Genomic DNA, 21,743 nt, shown 5'->3' on the forward strand with positions numbered 1-21,743 from the left:
TTTGGGTTTGTAATTGGCAGAACCACAGTCTTCAAAGCCACTGCAGTGGTTTTTGGCCTTTTTCCTTCCCCAGGCTCCTTGTGAAGTGTCCTGTGATCTTGGAACTTAATATTGCAAGCTGGAAGGACTCCAGGGTCAGTTTTGAAGACCTCTTATTTCTAAACCACCTATTTTTTTTAAGGCATAGTCCCACCATTCAATTCCCCAGGACCTCTGCCCAGAGTAGATCACATAAGAACTTGTTTTACTGTAGTTAGAACTGCTGGACATGAAAGCTTACTAAGGAATACTTATACTAAAAATCACTCAGACAGTCCTCTTGTATTGCCATTTAGATCTATCATTCTGATTGATCACTATGTGGTTGGCTAATATTGAACCTAATTTAACCCTATATGCTCACGCATCCATCTATTCTGTCTATTGTACCTGACATTCTACAAATTACTTACTCATGCAAATGATGACCTAAGGCAACCTTTTATGATATTCGTGTTTAATTACACAAATGGTTTTTGATAAATAAGATTATACATCCTTCCATATGTTTATTCACTCCTTGATGAAAGCAAAATTTAATTTTCATGCAGATTTGTTGGAGACTGTTTTTAATAAGTGCTGAGTTTTATGTAGTCTGCAGATCACTCTGGTTTTGGGAAGCTGACAGAATCAGTAGGCATAGTTCATAGAGACATGTGGTTTTTAATCAGGCCTAATTCAAGCTGCTAAATTTTGAAATCTTGGAACTGAAGCTGTTGCCTTTGTACTCATGCCATAAAGCAAATGTTGTTGTGAAAACCAATGAGAGATGCTGACTTAACTATACATTTCAATGGGCTTTATTTATATTATGGGTTACTGAAAATGTTGCCAAATGACTGATACATTAATATTTTTGAGAGGTATGTTCCTGTAAAACTTTCCGTTTTTAAAGAGTAACTAGAGTTTGGTTTGTGCGATTCAGTCAAGGTGAATGTAACTGAAGTGTCACACAGTGCCAAGCTGAATTCATCGGGGCTGCTTGCATACCTGAAGAAAGTGTGTAGAAGGGAGAAACTGGCAGGACTGGAGATCAGTATTTTTGTTCAGATGTCTTTGAAAATATTATCACTGTTGATCACAGCTTTTCAAGGAGTCCTCTTTGCATAGTATGACACAGACAGTGGTAGGAATTCAGAGTTGGGGGATCAGGTAGGAAGAAGACACACGAACACAAACTGCCTGAGACATGAAAGCTGCTTTTTTTTCCTAAATGTAGCAGTGGGAAATACGCTACTCTTCTGTTAGAAGGTCACTGTGTCAACACAGGTGCTGGGCGGCAGTCAAGGGACATTTTGCATGGGTGTCATTGCACTGCATTTTTCTCAGTGCCCGTACAGCTGCAGTAGCATCCCTGGCTAACCGTGGATGTTTTGTAGGCTTGAGTACTTCGCTAACAGTGTCTCTGTTTTTGTGTGCCAAAGGTGTGGTCAGTAAACTCAGCGGGCCGGACGCCGAGCGGCTGGTCCCGCTGCCGGACAGGCCCTGCCCCTCCTGAGGGCTTGGGAGCTCCCGTCTTCGACATGGTGGCATCCACAGTGGCTGTGGTGAACATCAGCCCCCCTCTTAAGCCAAACGGGGTGGTCAGTATCTACAGGCTGTTTTCTAATGATACCAGAGGGACTGATGTGGTGGTGAGTATTGTCAACACTGTTTCTGTACTTCCATTTGAGCGTCTATTTTCTGGCTTTAACAATTTTGTTCTTACAAGCTGCTACTGTTGGTTACAGACTCTCTTCCTCTCCTGCACTCCCATCATTAATTGCTCTGCAATGCTCTCTTCTGGCTAAAGTGCCACCAGTGCTTTCACTCATCTAAATGTGCTTCCCAAGGAACTAAAATCATCATTAAACACTTCTGACATGGTGATGTGCTGTGACAATGTGATGGGAATCAGCAGTATTGTTCAGGGGCGGCTAACCGTCCAAACAAAACGCTTCCCGACAGCTCCCAACAGTCCAAATGGTGCAGGTGGAACTGCATCCATTAGGAAATGATTGTGTGCTTTGGATAGCCTATGGATTTGAAGTTCAGAAGAAAGTGCTGTACATGAGCTTCCCTTAAAATTTTTCTTGTTGATGAGAGGTGTTTCATGGTAAAGCACTGAAGAATAGTGCAAGTAGCCAAGCAACTTCTTCTGTGTCTGGTGTCTCAGCTTAGACACCATTAGGTGTCCAGAAATGACCAGTCTCAGCTTAGGAAACCTGCAGGGCTTCATTAGAGTTGTAAAACAGGGAGATGTGGGGAAAGGTTAGGTCTGTGGAAGGTGCCTGGAACAGTTACCACCAAATCAGTGCAAAACACTTGAATACTTTTTGTCTGTAACACTACCTGTTTGTTTGTTTTGTACAAGTAGGTAAATATTTGTATGGGGTTTTTTTTCCCTTATCCCATCTTGCTCAGCTTCGAAGTGCTAGGGACACCTTCCCAGGTCATCAATCCTTTCCGTGAGCTTAAGCTGCCCACTGATTGCACATTACGCATTTATTCCTTCGAGTGCAATTGTCTGTGTCTGTGTCTGATTCAGCCAGTTCGTCTCATTGGTGCCTGCATGGCCCTCCATTTCCATCCCCTCACACCTGCCATGATGCTGGCTCATCTCTGGCTCTGGCATCAAGAAGTACCAAGTGTTTTCCGTTGCTTGCTTGACTCTTCCCTTCCTATTTTTTGCTGCAGTCTGCTAAATCACATGCTGCCAAATGGGAGCAGATGTTGCCCCTCGTTGGTGTTTTCTACATATTTTTATTTCTTTGGCTTAAGAAGCTATACCCGCAAATGACTACGGCAACGAGGTGAAGTGGCAGTTCCTCCGAGCAGTTTCAGAATGAGGGCACCGTTTCCTTTGCCAGAACTGCCAGGTCTTCATTGCTGAGGGTAGGAGAGTTTCCTAACAGGTTCGCCCAGACCGTGGCCGTTTGAATGCAGAGCAGCATCATGTTGGCCCTCGACTTAGAGCTACCTACCAGAGAGCACATTCTCCTGTCTGTGAGTAAACTGACCCACCAGACGCATTCGTATCACTCTGCCCAATGCTGTCTCTTGTATCCACGTTGAGGAAGCTTGTGAGATACGTGTGAGTATTTGCTAGCACACTTATCACGGAGCTATTTTCCACATTAATTTCTTTTTGCTTCAGTACCAGTTATCCCAGAGTTTCTCCTTAAAGGTTTTCTGTTTCTCTGTTCCTGAGAATGACATTTGCAAGGTGACATAGAGTGGTCACAGCTCAACTCAAGACGTCTGTGAGGCCACTGATGGCATGGTCTTTTCCTTTGAACAGTGCCCTTTAACTTCGTAATGGGAGAAAAATGAGTGCAGAGTTCCCAGTACACAACAGCTGCATTAATGTCAGCCTTAAAGGACATGCAGAACCTTGTGCCCGTCTTCTTCTGAAGTTAATTCACCTCCATAACTCTTATTTAGTACTTGTGGTGCTGTGACAAATTCCCTCTTAATTTTTATAGCTGTCAGAAGGGACTGCCACCCAGCAGACAATACATGGGCTAAAACCTTTCACCACATACTCTATCGGAGTGGAGGCCTGCACCTGTTTCAACTGTTGCAGCAAAGGACCCATGGCCCAAATCACCACGCAGCCGGCTCCACCCTCAGAGCAGCCCCCCCCGCAGATCCGCACCGTCACCTCCAGGAACGCCTCTTTCCAGTGGAGCGCCCCTCAGTCACCCAACGGCATTGTCACCAGGTAGTAGATGCCACGCAGTAGATGCACACCTTAGCTCCTCCTTCCCTGTGTTGGTGGTGATACCCCCTGTGGCCTGAATACCATCTGGGAGGTGTTGACACGCAACAGTTGCTTTTCTCCTGAGCAGGGTATTGGGGAGGATGACAGTGGAGAGGATGAGCGGTTGTGAGTGGAGATAATTGTCTGACAGCTATGGTTGCACAGCCAAAAAGTTGTGAGCTCAACTGGCAGCAAAGAGGCAGCTGCATTCTGTAGTTACTTAGGCAAATCCTGATTTGCAAGGTAACAGGCAGCAACAGCTTCATTGTGAGTGTGACTTACTTGCAACCATGATTTCTCAAAGGCATCTTACAGTTGGGGCCAAAATCTCCAAGAGAAAAACTGGGATCAGGCCCATTCTCTTCTCTGGTAGCCAGACATACAGCAATGAGGATGAAACGTATGATTGGTGGTTGTGTTATTAAGGCTCTTGATTAATCAAAATCTCAACTTTCTTCTCAGCTATGAGCTTCATGTGTATATGGCTTGTCCCCTGAACCTACAGCCAGCAGTGAAGGCTTGCAGTCCTGGCCCAACTGAGGTGAAGTATACAGGAAAAGGACAGAGTGCCAACGTGTCCAACCTGGAGCCTTACACGACTTATAATCTGCGAGTTGTGTCTTACAACTCAGTTGGCAGCAGCGCCTCAGAATGGATTGGTTTCACTACAGAAAAGGAGCGTGAGTATGAGAAATAGTTCACTGATCAGCAACGCCCGCTTCTGATGCACGGGGCTGCATAGCGCCAAATGACATCTCCACCTCTGTGAAAGATGATGTCCCCAGAAACCTGCTCTTCCATGTCCCCGGTCACTGTGCCTCTCCTGCCCATTCACTGAAATTCTGCTCTGGGGCTTGACTGCTCATTCCTTCAAAAATATTTCTTTGCTTATCATCTGCTATCACATCCTCTATCTTGGGAGCCTGGAAACCTTTTATTTTACTGAAAATGGGCAGCAAAGCTGCAGAACATAAAATGTTCAAGTATTACCAGAAGGGTGACGTGTAGCAATAAATACACTGCCATAAATAATCCCGGGGAAAAGTGGAGATCTTGAAAGAGACCTGGTGATTCTTTCCAGGAACAATCTTATGGTCCTAATTCATGCCACACTTCTGTCACAGCTCATGAGAGTTTTCCTTAGATGTCACCTGAATGACTGGATCCTTGTTGATGCTGAAGTACAAATTTGTTGCTATCTATCTAACCACTACAAGCAGTACTTTAAGGCCATGTGGTGGTCTGCATGGAAATTAAACATGCAGGACCTGTGCCTACAGTCAGAATAGATTTTGCCATCAAAACTGAATTTGTAGTAGTCTAACATCAGCTCTTATTAAAAAGATCTATAGTGCTGTAGGCAGAGTCATTGCATAACAGATGAGATGGGCATTTCACCTCAGCCTGTTGGGTCAGGGCAAAGAGAATGTTCACTTTTTATCATATAGTCTCGTGTCAGGATTTCAGAATCACCTTTCTAAAAATCCCTTTTGCATCACTTGGTAGTTCTGCCTAGTAATTACTAAAAATGTATCTGCTATATCCTCAGCTGAAAATTTTCAGGTGGAACAGCCCCAGATTTTCTTTAATACCACCACTGAAAAAAAAAGAAAAAGGTCCTTATCTCTAAAGCTGTGTTTTATTAAATTGCAAGCTAAAAAGCTGGAACATGATAATGAACTTTTAAATGGAGAAAATTCCTAAGGAACTGGTGCGACATACAGAATGAAAGGGTTTGAAAGCCGTTTTTAAACCCCTGCCCACTGGGTCTGCAGCCCTCTTCTTTCAGTCGTGCTTTTCTTGCCTTGCTGACCTCTTCACACCAGGTCTCCTGAGTCACTCTGAATGTCTCCTTCCTCTTGCCTGGAAGGCTTGCTTTAGTGACAGTGGGCAATTAGCAGCAAAGTGCAGCTGGACAAGCAGCTTTCTTATGAACAAACCAACATATACTGGGCACATGGCTTAATAGCAAAGCCACAAAGAAAGGACCACCTCAAACTTAAACGAAGTCTTTTGTCAGCAAGCTGTTGAGCTCAACTGATTAACTCTTCCTCCCTGAAGTGAGTTCTGGGTTTCTTTTCTCTCTGCCTGCCGTCTGCTCTTGTTTTCATGTATGTGCATGTGTTAAAAGATGATCTTGGGCAATTTCTGGGGGCTTGCAAAAGAGTCCTTGCCTTAGCAGTTCGGTTCCCACAGCCCGGCATGCTGCACCTGAACTTGCACAACCTCCTGTGTCTCCCTGTCCCCCACCTTAAGCTGGAATTTAATTTATACAGTTTTAGTGTCTGTACCGCATACACAAAGGCAAATGAAGGGAGTTCTAGGTCTTAAATTTAAAGATATGAGGTACTTCTGCTTTCTCAGAGGCTGGCATGCTACAGCAGCTTTCTCTTTTCTTCTTGTATCTTCCTGACTCATACACATGCATATAAAGAGAGAGAGGGAGTACATGTGACACAGAGCTTGTATCATGCAGTCTCGTTCTCTGCGCTGTATAACTCAGTCATGCCTGTTGGCTAGAAATGAGCTTTTTTCCTTCTTTTGCAGCACCTCGGTACATGGCTCCATTCTCCATTGTCAGCAATTTATCTACCATCCACATAGACTGGAGTCACACTTTTGTACTGAATGGCCGCCTGAAGGAGTATGCATTAACTGAGAGTGGGCAACGCATCTACAGTGGCTTTGACACTGAGCTGTATTTACCAAGGACATCTGACAAAAGTCAGTTTCAATTTCCTATAGCTTTCTCTCTGTGAAAGACTCTTGAGCTAATTTAATACTTTGTGTGCTAAATTTAAGAAAAACTCTCCATAGCCATCCCAAACTAAGAGCACAGGAGAGTACTACAGACACACTGAAGTGCATCCAAGCAGATGCTTGAAACAAAAATCCAAGAGCTAAGTGTCCTTCAACACTGTACCTGACTAGGTGAGACTGCTCCGGCTTTCCCAAATCCTGAAGCTGCATTGTAATTCCACCCTTCAGAGCTACACTCTGGGAAATGCATGCAAATCTTCAGCTTCAGGAAAGACTGGAGCCTGAATTTTTCTTTAAACAAAACGAAGGCAGTAGCTCTTGGAATCAGCCGTGTTCTGAAATTTAGTTTCTCTTTCAGAAATCTGAGGTCTTTAAAATAAAAGGAAACTCACTCCGTCAACAGGAGAAAAAAAGAAAAAAAAAAGAAAAGGAAAAAAACAAGAAAAAATGTTTTCTGTTTTCAAGGCGTTGGGTTTTTTTATATTTTAAAGGATTTTGTCATTTATTTTTTACTTTCCTGCAATGGTGTTAATACTTTTTTTTTTTTACTCAAACATTCTTAACATTATTCTATCAGCCATGAATGACGTATGAGGGATTTAGAACAAAATGATGAATAATTGAAAGTCGATAGCTGCACGGCATTGGAAGAGGGAGGATTGGGTGGTGAAAGAGGAACATAATTTGTATCAACATCACAGTGGTGACTACCTATGATCTGCCACGGTTCGTAGTTCAGAAGTTTAATACCCATGTATAAGGGATTATGAGGCTCTGACCTGGGACTCGGGTGGGTTATGAGGTGTTATGCCTGCCTTGGCTTTTCTCAGACCTGGCCGTCTCTGCTGGGGGATCACGGTGACAAAGCAGCACCTACAGAATTTCGTTTCTCCTGCTGACAGTATTTTCTAACCTTTTTGCTCAGCCTTTTTGTTTCAAGTGACCTGTATCACTGATGAAGGGAGCGCCATGACACCGGTCATCAAGTACAGCGCTGGAGATGGAGTTGGTAAATATGTGAAGAAAATACCTAACACCTATTGATTTTATGTGTTTGCGGTAGAAATCTGATGTGCCGTGCATGCCAGACAGGATTGCATCTCATTGCAGGATCAGGGGATTCCTTAGTGTCTTTAGAGTGTGAGGTATGTAAGTAATGATGTGCCCTTGTTGCCATGGATGGCTTTCTGTTTCTTTACATCATGATCAGCTTCAGATCCTTTCTCCAGATGTGTAATAATTTTTCCTTTTATTTTTATGCAAATATTTTACTCCAAAATGTAGTGCTTTTTCCTCCTGCATAGAATCTGACCTCTTCCAGATTTTATTTCCATTAAGATTATCTTGAATTTTAATCCTGTCCTCCCACATTTCTCCACAGTTTGACAATGAAAATACATATTCTCTCTCCTCCCTGCATCCCACCCACCCCAGCAAGGGGCACCCACCTGTTCCTTTCGTATGACCAACCAACCAGTCTCGGCCATTTCACCTGGGCTGTGTTGCCCTAACAAGTTTATGAGAATGTCACACGAGATGCTGTCAGGACCCGGTTTATAACATCTGCTGTCTTCCTCCTGTCCACAAGGCCTTTGCCTGTTTTGTGGACGTGAAGGAGTTTGGGGTGATGAAATCCCAGTCAGTTGTTGTCCACTGAGTAGCAGATGCTTACCAGTAAAAGGTTTCAGGATTTTATCATCTCCTTAGTTTTCTGGGAAGCAAAGCTAAACTCAAACCATTTCTAACTGACATACTGGTTTTAATTCATTTATTTATTTTTTGAGTTGCATCTTGTTCAGCTTCTTAAAATAGATGGGTCTTGTCTTTGCAATTACTCTTTACACTGCATTTCCCTTATATCCCTTTTCATACTCTCACTCCATCCTCCTGCAGAATTTCAGGCAAGGCTGCTGTAAAGGCATTATAAAATGTTCCCAGTTACTCTACATCCATCACCTTCCACAGTCTGCTCCTTTTTTCTTTTGCTTGCTGCTTGTATCCAGAGTGTACTGCAAACTCGATCAGCACCGCAGGCAACTTGCAGTGGAGACTTGCAAGCGAAGGTGATGGAAACTCCTTAGCAAAGAGTCTGGATTCGCATGGAGGCTTGCAAATAACCAGGCAATCCTGTCACTGAGATTTCTTACGCTTGTGTTGTGTACGAGTAAAGCCAACCAAGTGGCTGTTTTTTTTCTAACAGGTGGGGGAAGGAGAAATGAAATGTTTCATGTTGTTTGCTTTTGTATTAATTTATCACTCATTCCGATTCAGTCTTCCTCCCTCTCTCTTCTTAACTGCACAGGCCTGCCACTACACAGTGCTGAAGAGAATGTCCTCTGTCTGTACCGCTCTGAAATTACCGTAGTCATTTCCACTCTTCAAGGTTACTTGGAGAACCCTTTTTTTCTCACATTCCACCTCCTCCTTTCTCAAGAGCTGCTGATGCAGTGGTGATTTCCAGCCTGAGCAGCAATGCCAGGACTTTAAGCAGGGTCTCTTGAGGGTAGTAAGCTTTTTATTATAGCCCGCTAGCATATTGAACCATTATGCCACCTTGAACATAACTGCAAATAAGCACGACGACAAAATTACTTAAATTTCTGCCTAATTTATTAGCAAGGAAAGGACTAGCACATTGTTAAACGCTTTCTGAAATAACATTCCCTTTCTCCCCTAATCCCTTTTGATTTTTACAGGTCTGATCTTGACAACACCTGGAGAGAAGGACAAAGCAGAGTCCAAACGAGCAAAATTCTACAACGAGTTGTGGTTTGCAGTTGTGATGGTAGTTCTAGGTTTGATCCTCTTGGCTCTTCTTCTCTCCTTAATTCTTCAAAGGAAAGTCCACAAGCAACCCTATGCACGAGACAGACCTCCTTTAGTTCCACTCCAGAAAAGAACGTCACCAATGAGTGTGTATTCATCAGGTGAAACCCATCCGGTATGTTTGGTAAAATGCAATTATGTTGTGTATCCATTACGTGACACTTTTATCTGCCCCCCCCCCCCCAACACACATACAGTTTTCCTTCCTACTTCCACCATTTTGTTGCACTCTTGGTTACCAAATGAAGGCTGTTCAGTGTGGGAAAAGGGCTGTCTGGTGTACCTACACAGGCACAGAGAGTCAGGCTACAGGTGCTTAGTCCAAAAAAGAGCCCTATGGCACCTGGTCTGCAGGCCCTGAAATGCTTCTGATGCCTAAGACAAAATTTGGATCTGGAGTCACAGAAAATGCGAAGCCACTGATGTCACCTGATGTTAGCTGACATCTGCAATAGAGCTGAAAAGGCCTTGGCATGCTGTGAGAAGGTAGGTGATAAAATGTGCTTTTCAGAGGAACCTTTCATGTGTTCCCAACTATCTGTTGTGGCTGGCTAACCAGGATCAATCTGAGGGTCTTTGTCAGGGATCCATGAAATGTGCCTGCAAAAAGCAGGACTTAGGTAAAGGCTCTATTTCTTTCTAGTATCCACCCACCACCCAGCTGGACTGCTTTAGGACAAGCTGCATGCCAGGAAGGTTTGGGGGAGAGCAAGTGCGACCAGGGAAAAGCTAGGGACCTTCACAAAATGTTTGTGTATATCTCTGCACATAGAGCCACAGCGGGACCACCAGAGAGGTCAGAGGAGGACTGCTGGGGAGTGATAAAGAGGAAGGCTTTGTATCATTTTTATTATGACAAGTTATAATTCTGTAAAAAAAAAAACAAAAACAAAAAAAAATTGATAAAGAACATGTTCCACCACGTAGCATAGTAGTGCTATCCTACCCTTTGAGGAAAAGCAAGACAAAAGGAATATAGCAATTGTCACGAGACTGGAAGCAGCAGTGCTTTCCATTTCCGTGCTTCTTCCCAGGCACAGGCCATGAGCTGATTCTTCTTGTCACTTCTCAGCTTCTTTTTCCTGTGAGTGCCATCAAGCAGGATAGTGACTCCTGCATCCTTCACGCATTCTGTTCCTACTTGTCTCAGTGCCAAGAAGCTGCATCTGTGCCTCAACGATGGAGCTCTTGGAAACAACGGGATTTCCAGTGTGCCCCTTCTCCTGGCAAAGGCTAAGAGCATAAGAAACTTCTTTTTTTGGTCTCATGGTTTTGATTCCTTTTTCCTCTACAGTCTGTTATGTCTTGTTGTTCCTCTTGACTTCAAAATGTCTTTGCTGTTGGCATGCCTGCACAATTCCTTTCCATGTCCCTGCCCCTTTTCTTTTTTTTCTTTTTTTTTCTTTTTTTTTTCTTTTTTTTTTCCTTTTTCTTTTTCCAGAAGCTCATGGACTTAATAGAAAGGAAGATTCTACAGTGCATCCATTGAAGGACTTACTTACTTAATCTGAGAAGTTAGGCTAGAGCTGCTATGAAGTGCCAAAATTGCTTGTGGTTTACCATTGTTAGTGAGGTCATGTGGCAAGCAATGCTGGCTGCCCACGAGGTACTTGATGACCAGTTAAAAGTTAAACAGTGCCTCTTCTTTGCCAGTTCCCTTGCTCCCCCACATCCTGCTATGTCACTCCCCTTCACAGAGCTGCAGCTAATTCACAGCCTCCCTAAGGAACAGACTGCACCTGCACTGCACCTTGCCCTGCCCTAATGCTTTTCCTCCCTCTGTTTAATCTCAGTTTGAGACCATTGCTGACACGTCTGATTCATCAAGCAGTGTCACTCTCAAAAGTTATACAACGCACTTTGAGGTAGAGTCATTAGCTTGCCGAGTTGCAAGATGTGTGATGTACCAGATGACCCAAAGAGCATGTACGAAGGCATCTTACATTGCATGTTGCTCCTGGTGGGTGAATGTCTTCCCTGGTCATGATAACTGTGAAAGGAAGTCTGCTAACATCCCCTTGCTGTGCAAGTCTAGGCTATCATTCTGGTAGTCAAAAATCTTTGGACCTCTGCCTGTTGGCTACTTCTTTTTAAAAAAAAAAAAATTAGGGAGAGAAAAAAAAAAATCAGGGAAAGTCCTGTTTTACAGGGTTGGGTTTTTTTTCTTTTTAATTATATGATTGTCCTACAGTGGGGAAAGGTCCATTTTTTTTTTTTCTGTGCATGATTTTTGAAGCATGGTTTCTCTGTTCTCTTCCACTCCTGCTTTGTTTTTGTTTAGATAAAATGTTTGAGACCATGCCCTTTTTTTTTTTTTTAATTTATTTATTAGTTTGTGCCTTCCTCATAGGGGCTAGCAGATACGAAAATTCCAGGAGCTGGTTCTCCCACGAGCAACCGCAGTGTCCATATTGCATCTGGGGCAAGGAGAGCAAGTCAGAGCCAGCTAAGTCGCACATATTCCCAAGCCTCTCTTCATCGTAGTGTCAGCCAGCTCCTCGACCTCTATGATAAAAAGTCTCTTGTTGAAGAATCACCTTGGGATGCCATTATTCGCAATCATCGCACTATTGGTCGTGGCTTGGTAAGGACTCCTGTTCCTCTGCGATGCTGTTGTGTGTGTCAGCTGCTAGTGATTTGTCTGTTCTGTTAGAATTGTGAAAAGGTCTAATATCAAAAGCTGCTGGAGATACAGCCAAAGACCTAGAAGGATATGGTCAGAGATTAGATCCTCAAAATCCTTCTGGCCTACTGCTCTCTTCTGGAGCCGCAGGTGATCACACACTCCTCTTATAGGATGTGATGGGTCCACATGCATCTGTCTGTGGTTTCCACTGAACCAGTAACTCCATGGTCTACCAGGGATATGCACCTTGAAGAATACCCTTTTGTTTGGCTAACGCATAGGCTTTTCTCTCCCTGCATTTCAGCAAATGTACATATGTGAGGAGGGATGTCTCGGCATCCTTTACACATTCAGTGCCAGAAACAGGACCTTGTGTTCTAGTGACTCCTGTTCTGTGACCTTGGACTCAACTGCTGACAAGACCTGCACTCTGTCCTCTGCTCAGTCATAATGCAGAGATCATGTGAACGCTCAGATCTTCTGGCATTTGTGATAAATTATTTCAAACTCTGCCCACATGGGAGTAGAAGGAGGTTGTGCGTGCAGGCAGAGTATCTGTCTTTTAATATAGGAGAGGAGAGGAGAGGATTGGCCAGTGTCAGCAATGTAGACCTGAACACACAGACATAAGAAGTTATGATTCTCATGTCAAGGACAGTGACAACTTCCCTTCGTCTTTGTCACCAGGAAAAAGGCTTTTTAACCTCCACCTCCCTGGCTTCCACCTTTCCCTGAGCAAATGTGTGGGAAGGGTTTCAGGAGCCAGCAAGATGTGAGTGTTTGCTCCCAGAAAAAGCTGACTAACAAGGTTCCTACAAAGGGGACAGATGGGGGTGAAGGGCATGTGAGGCAGTAACAAAGTTAGATGGAGTCTGCAGTTATCATTGAGCAGATCTTGTCCAAAATGCAAAGCAAACTGGAGAAGGATGGTCTAGCACATAAATCCAGACAGCTTCCTTGGCCTTCCACCTTCAGTACACCAAAGACCTAGAAGGGCTGGGACGTATAGGCGTGACACAGTACGGGGGCGTTGCTACCCTACCTGTTTAGACCACAAGAGCTGAGGCTTAAGTAATAAGATAGTGATACTTAGCTCTAAGCAAAACCCCTATAGGTATAGGTTAATCTTCCAGCCTGCACTCTGCAGCTCATGGACTTTCCCAGTCAGTGGTATTGTGACTCAGCCTCAAGTCATTTTCTTAGAGCTATCACATGCTTGTGACTTAATTCCTTGGGGACTAACAGTGCACCCACAATATACCTCTATATAATCTTACTAGCCAAAAGAACAGCTTCCCGATGCTAAGAGATGAAGCTCTTGCTGTATCTGCTTATCTTGTGCTAATGCCATGATTTGGTTTAGCTTGCAAACCCCCATACACATGCTGGATGTTGGCATGTTGGTATTGGTTTACAGAATAGTCCAATGAGTTTCAGAAGTGGTAGGAGCAGAAGAACAAAAACCTCCTCTCATGTTTGGTGGCAAACAACCCTGACAGCATGAGCTCAACTGCTTTTTAAAATCAGCGGATATATATATACACACACACAAAGCCAGGCTCTTCTGTCCACCCTCTGTACATTGCTCTACGCTTCCCTGAGCCAAACAGCCTCTGCTCCTGGGTTGCTCTGCTACTGTCTTGCACACAAACCTCCTGCAGTGCTTTTCACTCAGTTCTTCCCTTTATTACACTCAGTAGCTTAGGGCTGTCAGCAAGTTTTGTTCACCCCTTTGTCCAGCTTGCAAATTAATATACCAAATGGTTGAAGTAGCCCAGGACACATATCTGCAGTAACACTGCTGGTGATGTCTTTATGCTATGGAAACAGTTTATTTCTCTCTTGCTTTCAACTCTTTCTCTGGCTCAATACATTAGCATGACTGCAGTTGGAAGAAGCTCAGACCCTCCTTTAGAAGCTTAAAGAACAAAATCTTACCTAAATCACAGGTGACATGGTTGTTATACAAAAATAAATGTAAACTGTATTCTTTTTCTTTTCATCTCTCCAAGTTTCCCATCACACTGTAACAAATGCTATTTTATTTACCATTTATCAGATATATATATAGTAATTGATTTATTTTTTTTTCAACTCATTGGTTACCATGAAAATCTAGCTGGTTTGGATTCAGGTGCTTGAATGCTTTAGGTTCTTACCTCATGCCAGGAGGAATGGGAAAACATGTAGAGAGGTAGAAATGCACTTACTTATCTGACTATTTCAGAACTGTTATTTAGGGTGTGGGAGGAAAGAGAAATGAAGGAATCACCTTTAGTCTGGTACAGCTTTGGCTCACATGCTTTTTTTTTTCCCCCCCCTCTTCTAACAGTATGTAGATGAAGAAGATCTTGTCAATGTCATCAAAGGCTTCAGCACCGTCACCAAGGAGCACACCACATTCACTGACACCCACCTCTGAAGAACACAACAACCACCTTCTCTAGAAAATGGAAAGTGGGTAACTTGCCAAAAGCAGCCTGCATGGCCTCTGGGGGAAGGGATAGGGCTGCTCTTTCCCCACCCCATGCCCACTAGTTAAAAGACAAAAATGTTTTTTGGGAGGGGATGGGGTGGGGTAAGTTGGCCTTTTTTTCCACTATCTCTTTAACTGTATAGTAACAACTGTGTGTTAGCACTGACACCTCATAAAGGTAAGAGAACAGTTTGAAAATCCCTAAGTCATACAGTAATAGAAGACTGTGAAGGTAGAGGCTCTCATGTTTGTCTCTCATCCAACTTTCACAGTTGAGTAGGGTTGTGGGGGCAGGAGGGGGGCAGCGTGTTTGGTAAGGAAAAGTCTTTTACCTGTCCAAAAAACAGTATGTGGCTAAAAGGGGCCTTTGTGGCAAGATAGCCATGTCTTTTCCTGGCCTGACAAAGCTCCACCACAAAACTGTGTTCATGCATAGGTGAATAAACAGCAAATGAAGGAATTCTTATGGAGTTGCTTTAATGTTTGCGTTCTCTGCTTCCCTCTTCCCCACCCTCTTGGCTCAAGTTTAAAAAAAGCCATAAATTAATGCTTAAGACCAAGCGTGCTTTTTCAGGGGTAGAAAACCTCCTAACCCACTCCCTATTAAACACTTGCTGTCACAGCCTTCCCTTTTGCTTATGGTATTACTAATCTACAGGCAATAAAATTTGTTCACCACCCACAGTAAACTAGGAGCAAACAGCAAGCAGCCAGTGCAACACAGGTAGGAAATATCACGTCAAGGCACTTGTAATTGAGAATTATTATACCATGACAGTAAAACTACTCCCATATTCATCTCTGTCCTTTTTCCAGAGGAAGTGACAAGGAAGCCCTCAAGAGACTGCCAGTTCTGTGTATTCTGCCAAGCGTATTTTTGTGCATGCTCTCAGTCACAATCAGCAAAACCCATCATCTGATACCACACATTTTCAGAAAGCACAAGCAACACTCCTCTGGCAATTTATTTGGACTAAGAGGCAAAATAATATGCTCTTCTGAATAGCTTCCTCCTTAACCTGCACAAAACATTTCAGAGTTCAGACAGCAGCATACAGAGCAAGGATCCCATTCATAAAACAAGACTACAGAGGCAGCCCTGTGAATTAGGCAAAATCCAGCCAAGACAGCAGCAGTTCTGCAGAGCAATGTGTGGCTGTGTCTAAAAGGCATCTTCCACTGAGCAACCAAGTATTCCTTTAGCACCCTCTCTTCCCCAAAACAAAAAATAATCACAACATATCACATGCCTGACCACGTTTACGCAAGAATGCACAACAATATTTTGGACCAAGTACCGCACTACATTTTGGAGCATTACATAAAGCCACACATTGATGTGGACGACTCTTCAAAGGTTTGGCAGCAGCCAGGTACTTTCTCATAACCTTACAATTTTCATTCTGGGTATCAGAACAAAGTCCCGTTCAAGAAACAACCCACAACATGTAATGTTATGGCTGCTACCAGCCAGAGGGCACCTGCGCCTCACCTTTGCCACCAGTCACATTTTCACAAGCCATAATCTTGGCAGGATGAGTCATTCTTTCGGTGACGTGGTGAAGCAGCTGTCTTCGTAGGCGATGGAGAAGCTGCACCAGGTAATTCAGGCCCACCTTCAGCAAGGACTGGTGCAGAGGCCAGGAGAGGCACTTTCTTTCTTCCCAGGAAGCCAGCTCCTTCAAAACCCATTTTCTTTTTGCTTTCTGCTTTGGCTTCACTCTCCTCTTCTGGTCCTCTTCTTTTGAGATCCAAAGAACTTTCTGGCAGACGGTGAACCTCTGTACTGCAACACCCACCTGCATCTGTCACACCCGTGCCTCGCACTTCAAGTGATGTTGTCAGGACCGCCTTCCTCTCAGCTGCACTGCCCTCAGCTGTTGCCTTCCTGGCCTCTGTCTGGCTTGAATTCCCATTTGCAGCAGCTGCCTTTTCTGTTGGGCTTTTGCTGGATAAGTTAAAAGCCTGGAAGTCCCGGTAACTGTGAAAGCTCTCCGTCCGCCTTGCTCTTGCCAACAGGGGGCTTTCTCTGTATGGCCTCACAGAACCATATGTGGCTGTTTCATGGATTGTTTCGTGGTGCTGCAATTGGAGGCTTCAAAAAAGAAAAACAACCAAGGACAAGAGCAGAAGATGTTAGGCTGAGAATAGCACATCCTGCTCCCACCCACCACTGCAACTCCCACTAAAATAGCAATACACTCATCGCAACCCCCACACAAGGGCTTCCAGATCACTTACTTCAAATTCTCATAGGATGGTTTAATCTGCACACATATAAACCAACAGAAATCGAGGAGTATGCGTGTGTAGTTCAAGACACTTAGGGCATGGATTCAGGGGCTCAGCTACAGCATTCAGGTCACCAAACCCCTCTTTGCCTACCTGAAGGGTAAAACCTTTGGTGTCTGCAGCTAGTGCCGTCCTTAGCAACTTACCTGGAATTAGATTCCCGAAGCCGGTTCGGCTGAACAACTGAGGTTGCCGGACTGATGTTGGGTGTGGCACAGCGAGACGTACTCAAGTCACACTGATCAAGCAACTTGAGCAGCTCTTCCTCTGTGGGGCCGCCAACATCTGAAAGAGACAGCTTTGAGTGCCCAAGTCCATTTACCGCAGCCATGCATATGTGAGGACAGAAAAAGAACCACAACATGGTCCTGGCATAACACAACTTACCTTTGTCTTCACTCTTATTAACCATGTCCATAGCTGTGGTCAGGTCCCACATCTGGATGCTGCCATTTGAATGCCCAGTGAAGAGGTAGCGGCGTGGCCGGGAGCCCATTCTGCTGGATCCTTCACATTCTCGCACAGTAAATGATGAGATGGTAGTGCAGTCAACTGCCTGAATCTCACAGATCCTACAGGAAGAGAAACCCCAAGTTACCAAAACAATTGCACCTGGCAGAGTTCGGCCAGTAAAGTCAGTACTGTTCTGATTTTCTGAGAAGGCACCAAACCTGCCATCAGAAAAACACCTTTCTTGCAGATGAAATTCCTTCCCATGCATGACCAGCATGCTGCTCAGCTACAGACAGTAGCTTCCCCCCAATCCATCTGCAGTCTTACTACTTGTTTATTTTCATTAGGGAACCCCCATATGTTCAATGTCCATTTTCAGCTTGCAATGATTAGAAACCTAAGGCTCTCACAAGAATGACAGCAACTAGCCCCTTCATACACTAGACACTCTAGAAAACTAACCTGCACATATAGCACATTTAACCATATGAAAGATAGGCAAAAAAATCCAAGGATGATAAATCCAAGGTTATCTATACAGATAACTTTTGTCTTATGACAACTGCAATATCACTTGACATGGCAGATCTCCATCACTTTTTTCCTTTTATTTTAGAAGCTTATGTGGAGAGTGAGAGAAAAAGGACTCCCAAAACTAAGCTGCTAAGCCAGACTCCACACCAGAACCTCAGGTATTCTGGGTAATTTGTTTTACTGGCTCTCTGTATTGAGCTTTTTACCCAAGAAGTGCCAAAATAATTCATCTAATAAAATTCTCCACTACATACAGATCTAGCCTGAAGTAAGGAAAAGAAAAAAAAGGCACATCAGTAATCCGCAGGGCTTCTGTCCTCAATTCAAATGCCAATAGTGTTAAGGCATCAACATTTTCACCCAGATTCAAAGTTATTAGGCAAGAGATGCGAGAATAATAAGAAGCATAGAACTGAGATGCACCATCTTTTTTGCCATCTTCCTAGCCTAACACGAAGAAAAGCAGCTGTGGTTATTTGGCAACTTTTTTTACTACATTGGCAGTAATGTAGTAGACTATTATGAAGTCAAGCCTAAGTAAATAATGGTATAGCTGACCTAGAAGACAGTGTCTTAGTTTTAAACGTCCTAATATCTTCAAAAACAAGTGCAAAGGAAGAGAGAAACTGCTTCCCTGTCTACCTTTGTGAGCAGCGTAATCCCTGCCATCAGCAACTTCAGCATTCGTTTTGAAATTTAATGTTAGCATGGTACCATGGCTGAGACTTACAAATTCTGTAGAGGAACACAAACGTTTGTTTTGTGAGCTCAGCAGGTGAGCCATCATGAAGTGGGTCTCTGATATTACATTTTTCAAAATGCTATTTGGCTTCTAGGTTACGGTAGATCATGAAGTACAGTTCTGTTACTAACACAGAAACTAGAGTTCAGCCAGAGCTGTCAAGCATATTAGAAGCTTGCTAAGTGCAACTGCATGCATCCCCAAGGGATGGCAGACCCCATCACGTGAACAGTCCTGCTCCTTTCCCACTTAAAACCCGAAACACACAGGTACCTTTTCCCAGTTGAAGACAGCCTTACAAACAGCTTATTAGTGATGGGAACAACTTTTTGGATAAACACCTGTTGATCATCACGTTCACCAAAGGGTCCTAAAGAAAAAACAGAACTATCACTTGTTTGTTTGTTTGTTTCAATTCCCTCACCCTCTTCCCCACGCAATCCTGAAGACCCAAACGCGTATTAGTATGACCACTGCAATTTTAAAGCATCAGCACCAGGAAACCGAAGATGACTAATAGCTAGAAAAAGCCATCCAACAGTCAGAAGCTTCTACAGATACAAATCTTTTCTGTTGTTTTATTTTAAAGGACACGCATTCTTGAGTTTTCTGCATGTTCCTGGAGGAATTACTAGGTCAGTACAAACCCTAGATATGGCCTCTATAATAACAATAAGTACTTTCTTATTCTGCAGCTCCTAGATGTTTAAAGGCTTAATCATTTTTCTTGCCACAGTACTGACCCCACCCTGAGTTCACAGGGCATCCTATTCATCAAAGGTTCATTTGCAAGACTCAGACCACAAAGGAATCTAGACTACCTGTCTACCCATATGCATTCCTCCAGTATCTTGCTAGAGCAATGTGCTAGCACCATTTACCTCTGCAGTTTCAAGGCTTCAGTAAACTTTGTCACAACTTCAAATGAATTTAAGAATTTTTCACATGTGCCTTATTTAACCCTGACTGAACAGTGAACTGGAATTTGCAGTAGACCCAAACCTTGCTATGCTCATCTGCTTTAATAGAATCTCCTGTGCTTTCAGTCATTCTCTAGTTAAAACAAAAGTGAAATGCTACATCAGTTTGCTCAAGGAAGAGGTATAGTATTGTGTTCGAAAGTTTTTCCTCCTTTTTTCCTCACCTTCAGAGTAAGCCCTTTAAGTGTACCCACTCTATACAGCCTAAATAGTGAGTATTTCCAGGTGAATCTTACAGATCCCTGCCGTCTTTTCAAGGGGAGAGCAGTATCTAAGAGCTTACACCCGTCAGCTGACTTGCATGTTACAGGGTTGAAGGTCTGTTAAACTTTTATGAGACCAGTGAATGTACAGGCTCAGCACAGTCCATTCGAGAGACATCCTACCAATGTCATTTCCAGAACAGTAACTGCCATGACTCTCTGCTTCCTCCAGGGATAAGATTTTGAATGATGCAAGAGGTGTTGAGCCTGGCTGAGTTGAAATCATTCCCCGGAACCGAGTCACAGTCCATGTCCGTACATGGTTGTTATCAGCACAAACTAGAAAGGAAAAGATGTACAATAACATTTACAAGGGATGACAAAACTTTTGAGGTAAACTTCTCTAATGATTTCTATATGATAGTTTTTCAAGACTGAGTGGTCAAGCAGAATTTAGCCAATGTCAGGTCACATAGAATCTCCAGACAATTATCTAACAATCTACAAATTGCTGCTGATGTCCCGTTTTCTATTAGTTTTGTCTCTTCCTTCAGAAATTCAAGAAACAAACTGAGGCAGGTGTAACACAACATTAAGGTCTGACTGAGTCAGCACCAGTAGCCTACAGCACACTTCAATCCTCTGTGTGCTAGGACAAGACATGGCATGAGAGCCGCCTGGCAGCAGAACCCTCATCACACAGTACTGCTCTTCTATTTCATTCATCAGTTACTCAGTTTTCTACATACAGATGTGCCCTTTCCTGGCACTGAGGGTTTAGCACCAAGTTGCAGGGGAACAGATGACCTCTGGGCTGTTTGTTTGCAATGTAATTGGATACCATATTTCCTGTTCCTTTTGTAAAAGAAATGGGGTAGTAGCAGAAAGTAAATCTGTTCCCTGCCATGCCCTGGTTGCTGGATTCTGGGTGAAATAGATTCTTACAGAAGGAGGAGTGATTGCCTTCTTCCTGAAAGCAAGACACTTTCCTGAGCATAAGATAGGACAAACAGGATAGCACAACAAACACTGGGAGACTGCTGAGAAAAGAAGAAACGCAGGCAGCCCTTTGAAGCCATGGGAAGGCTTTTTCCAGGGCCCAAGAGGAGATGGTGCACATTTTGCTGCAATCCAGAAAGCTCCTGAAAGGCTGTTAAAAGACAAGTCCTAAATGACCTGCCCACAACAATAAGACTTGACAGGGATACTTTGTTTACAAACCCTTTTATTTCCACAAATGGCAACCTTAGAGTAAAACACAGATGAAAGAGTTAGTTGTTCCAGTATCTGGTCAAATAAAGCCTGCCTTTTAACTGCTAAAGGCTTTGAAGAATGCTTACTTTAAGAAAGAGGATCCAAACCAATCTAGGCCCTCTCTCACCCCCAAATCTGTCCAACTCACTTCTATCACATGCGGGAACAATGCAAGTTATAAAGCAATGCATACAAATACTTCAATGCTCAGAAGGAGGGGAGAACCACCAATACAAATTTGTGCACTGAAGAGATTACCTGACACAAGGTGTTTCTCTGAGAGCATGATCTTCGTAACAGGACTTCGATGAACTGTGAAGGTCTGAAAGAGCTGAGGCCCAGACCCAACTGTTTCAGGGTGCTGTACAATCACCCTCACTGCTCCAGAGCTCGTGCCGTATGCAATCTCAATCCAATTGCCACTTACACCTAAAGCAAGCAAGAACACAGTTGTTCACCCCAGGAATGAAAGCTTGTCTTACTGGGACCAGGGAATAAGGCAGTAGAAAATAGTATTTCCAAGCTTCCACAGTAAGACAGATATTTAAACACTGTTTACTCATTATTTTCTCATGAATAGAAAGGACATTTTGCCACTAAAAAAAGCCCAGCATTTGTTCAATTCTATACTACACTCTTCAATACTGCCTTTTAACAACAGCCTTCTCTCCCATTCTCTCCTCCCTTCTGGAAGTGAAAGAAGAGATGGATAAAGCCATATGATCGGATATTTTGGCACTCCTCACAGTGATATGGTCAATACATGCCACATACTGTTTATTTTTCTGCTTTAGTGGGAGGCAAATGGGAAAGCAA

The 21,743-nt window shown here is 43.5% G+C and overlaps 2 protein-coding genes across 2 annotated transcripts in view; one reads left to right on the top strand and one right to left on the bottom strand.

Annotated features, from left to right (window-relative positions):
* USH2A (usherin) overlaps positions 1-14,459 on the top strand; it is a 388,501-nt gene extending 374,042 nt beyond the window's left edge. The window contains exons 65-72 of the mRNA XM_059835821.1: positions 1,464-1,673; positions 3,504-3,742; positions 4,244-4,461; positions 6,329-6,505; positions 7,467-7,550; positions 9,238-9,482; positions 11,718-11,951; positions 14,326-14,459. Of these exons, the coding sequence (XP_059691804.1) occupies positions 1,464-1,673; positions 3,504-3,742; positions 4,244-4,461; positions 6,329-6,505; positions 7,467-7,550; positions 9,238-9,482; positions 11,718-11,951; positions 14,326-14,415 (1,497 nt within the window). The 3' untranslated portion in view covers positions 14,416-14,459. The remainder of the gene's footprint in view (positions 1-1,463; positions 1,674-3,503; positions 3,743-4,243; positions 4,462-6,328; positions 6,506-7,466; positions 7,551-9,237; positions 9,483-11,717; positions 11,952-14,325) is intronic.
* Positions 14,460-15,398: 939 nt separating this feature from the next.
* Positions 15,399-21,743, bottom strand: part of KCTD3 (potassium channel tetramerization domain containing 3) — a 30,661-nt gene continuing 24,316 nt past the window's right edge. Inside the window, exons 13-18 of the mRNA XM_059835822.1 lie at positions 21,186-21,356; positions 19,857-20,012; positions 18,764-18,860; positions 17,149-17,333; positions 16,908-17,046; positions 15,399-16,564 (exon numbers count right to left, since the gene is read on the bottom strand). Coding sequence (XP_059691805.1) covers positions 15,982-16,564; positions 16,908-17,046; positions 17,149-17,333; positions 18,764-18,860; positions 19,857-20,012; positions 21,186-21,356 — 1,331 coding nt within the window. The 3' untranslated portion in view covers positions 15,399-15,981. The remainder of the gene's footprint in view (positions 16,565-16,907; positions 17,047-17,148; positions 17,334-18,763; positions 18,861-19,856; positions 20,013-21,185; positions 21,357-21,743) is intronic.

This window comes from Gavia stellata, chromosome 2 (genome assembly GCF_030936135.1).
Source record: "Gavia stellata isolate bGavSte3 chromosome 2, bGavSte3.hap2, whole genome shotgun sequence".
Taxonomy (NCBI): domain Eukaryota; kingdom Metazoa; phylum Chordata; class Aves; order Gaviiformes; family Gaviidae; genus Gavia; species Gavia stellata.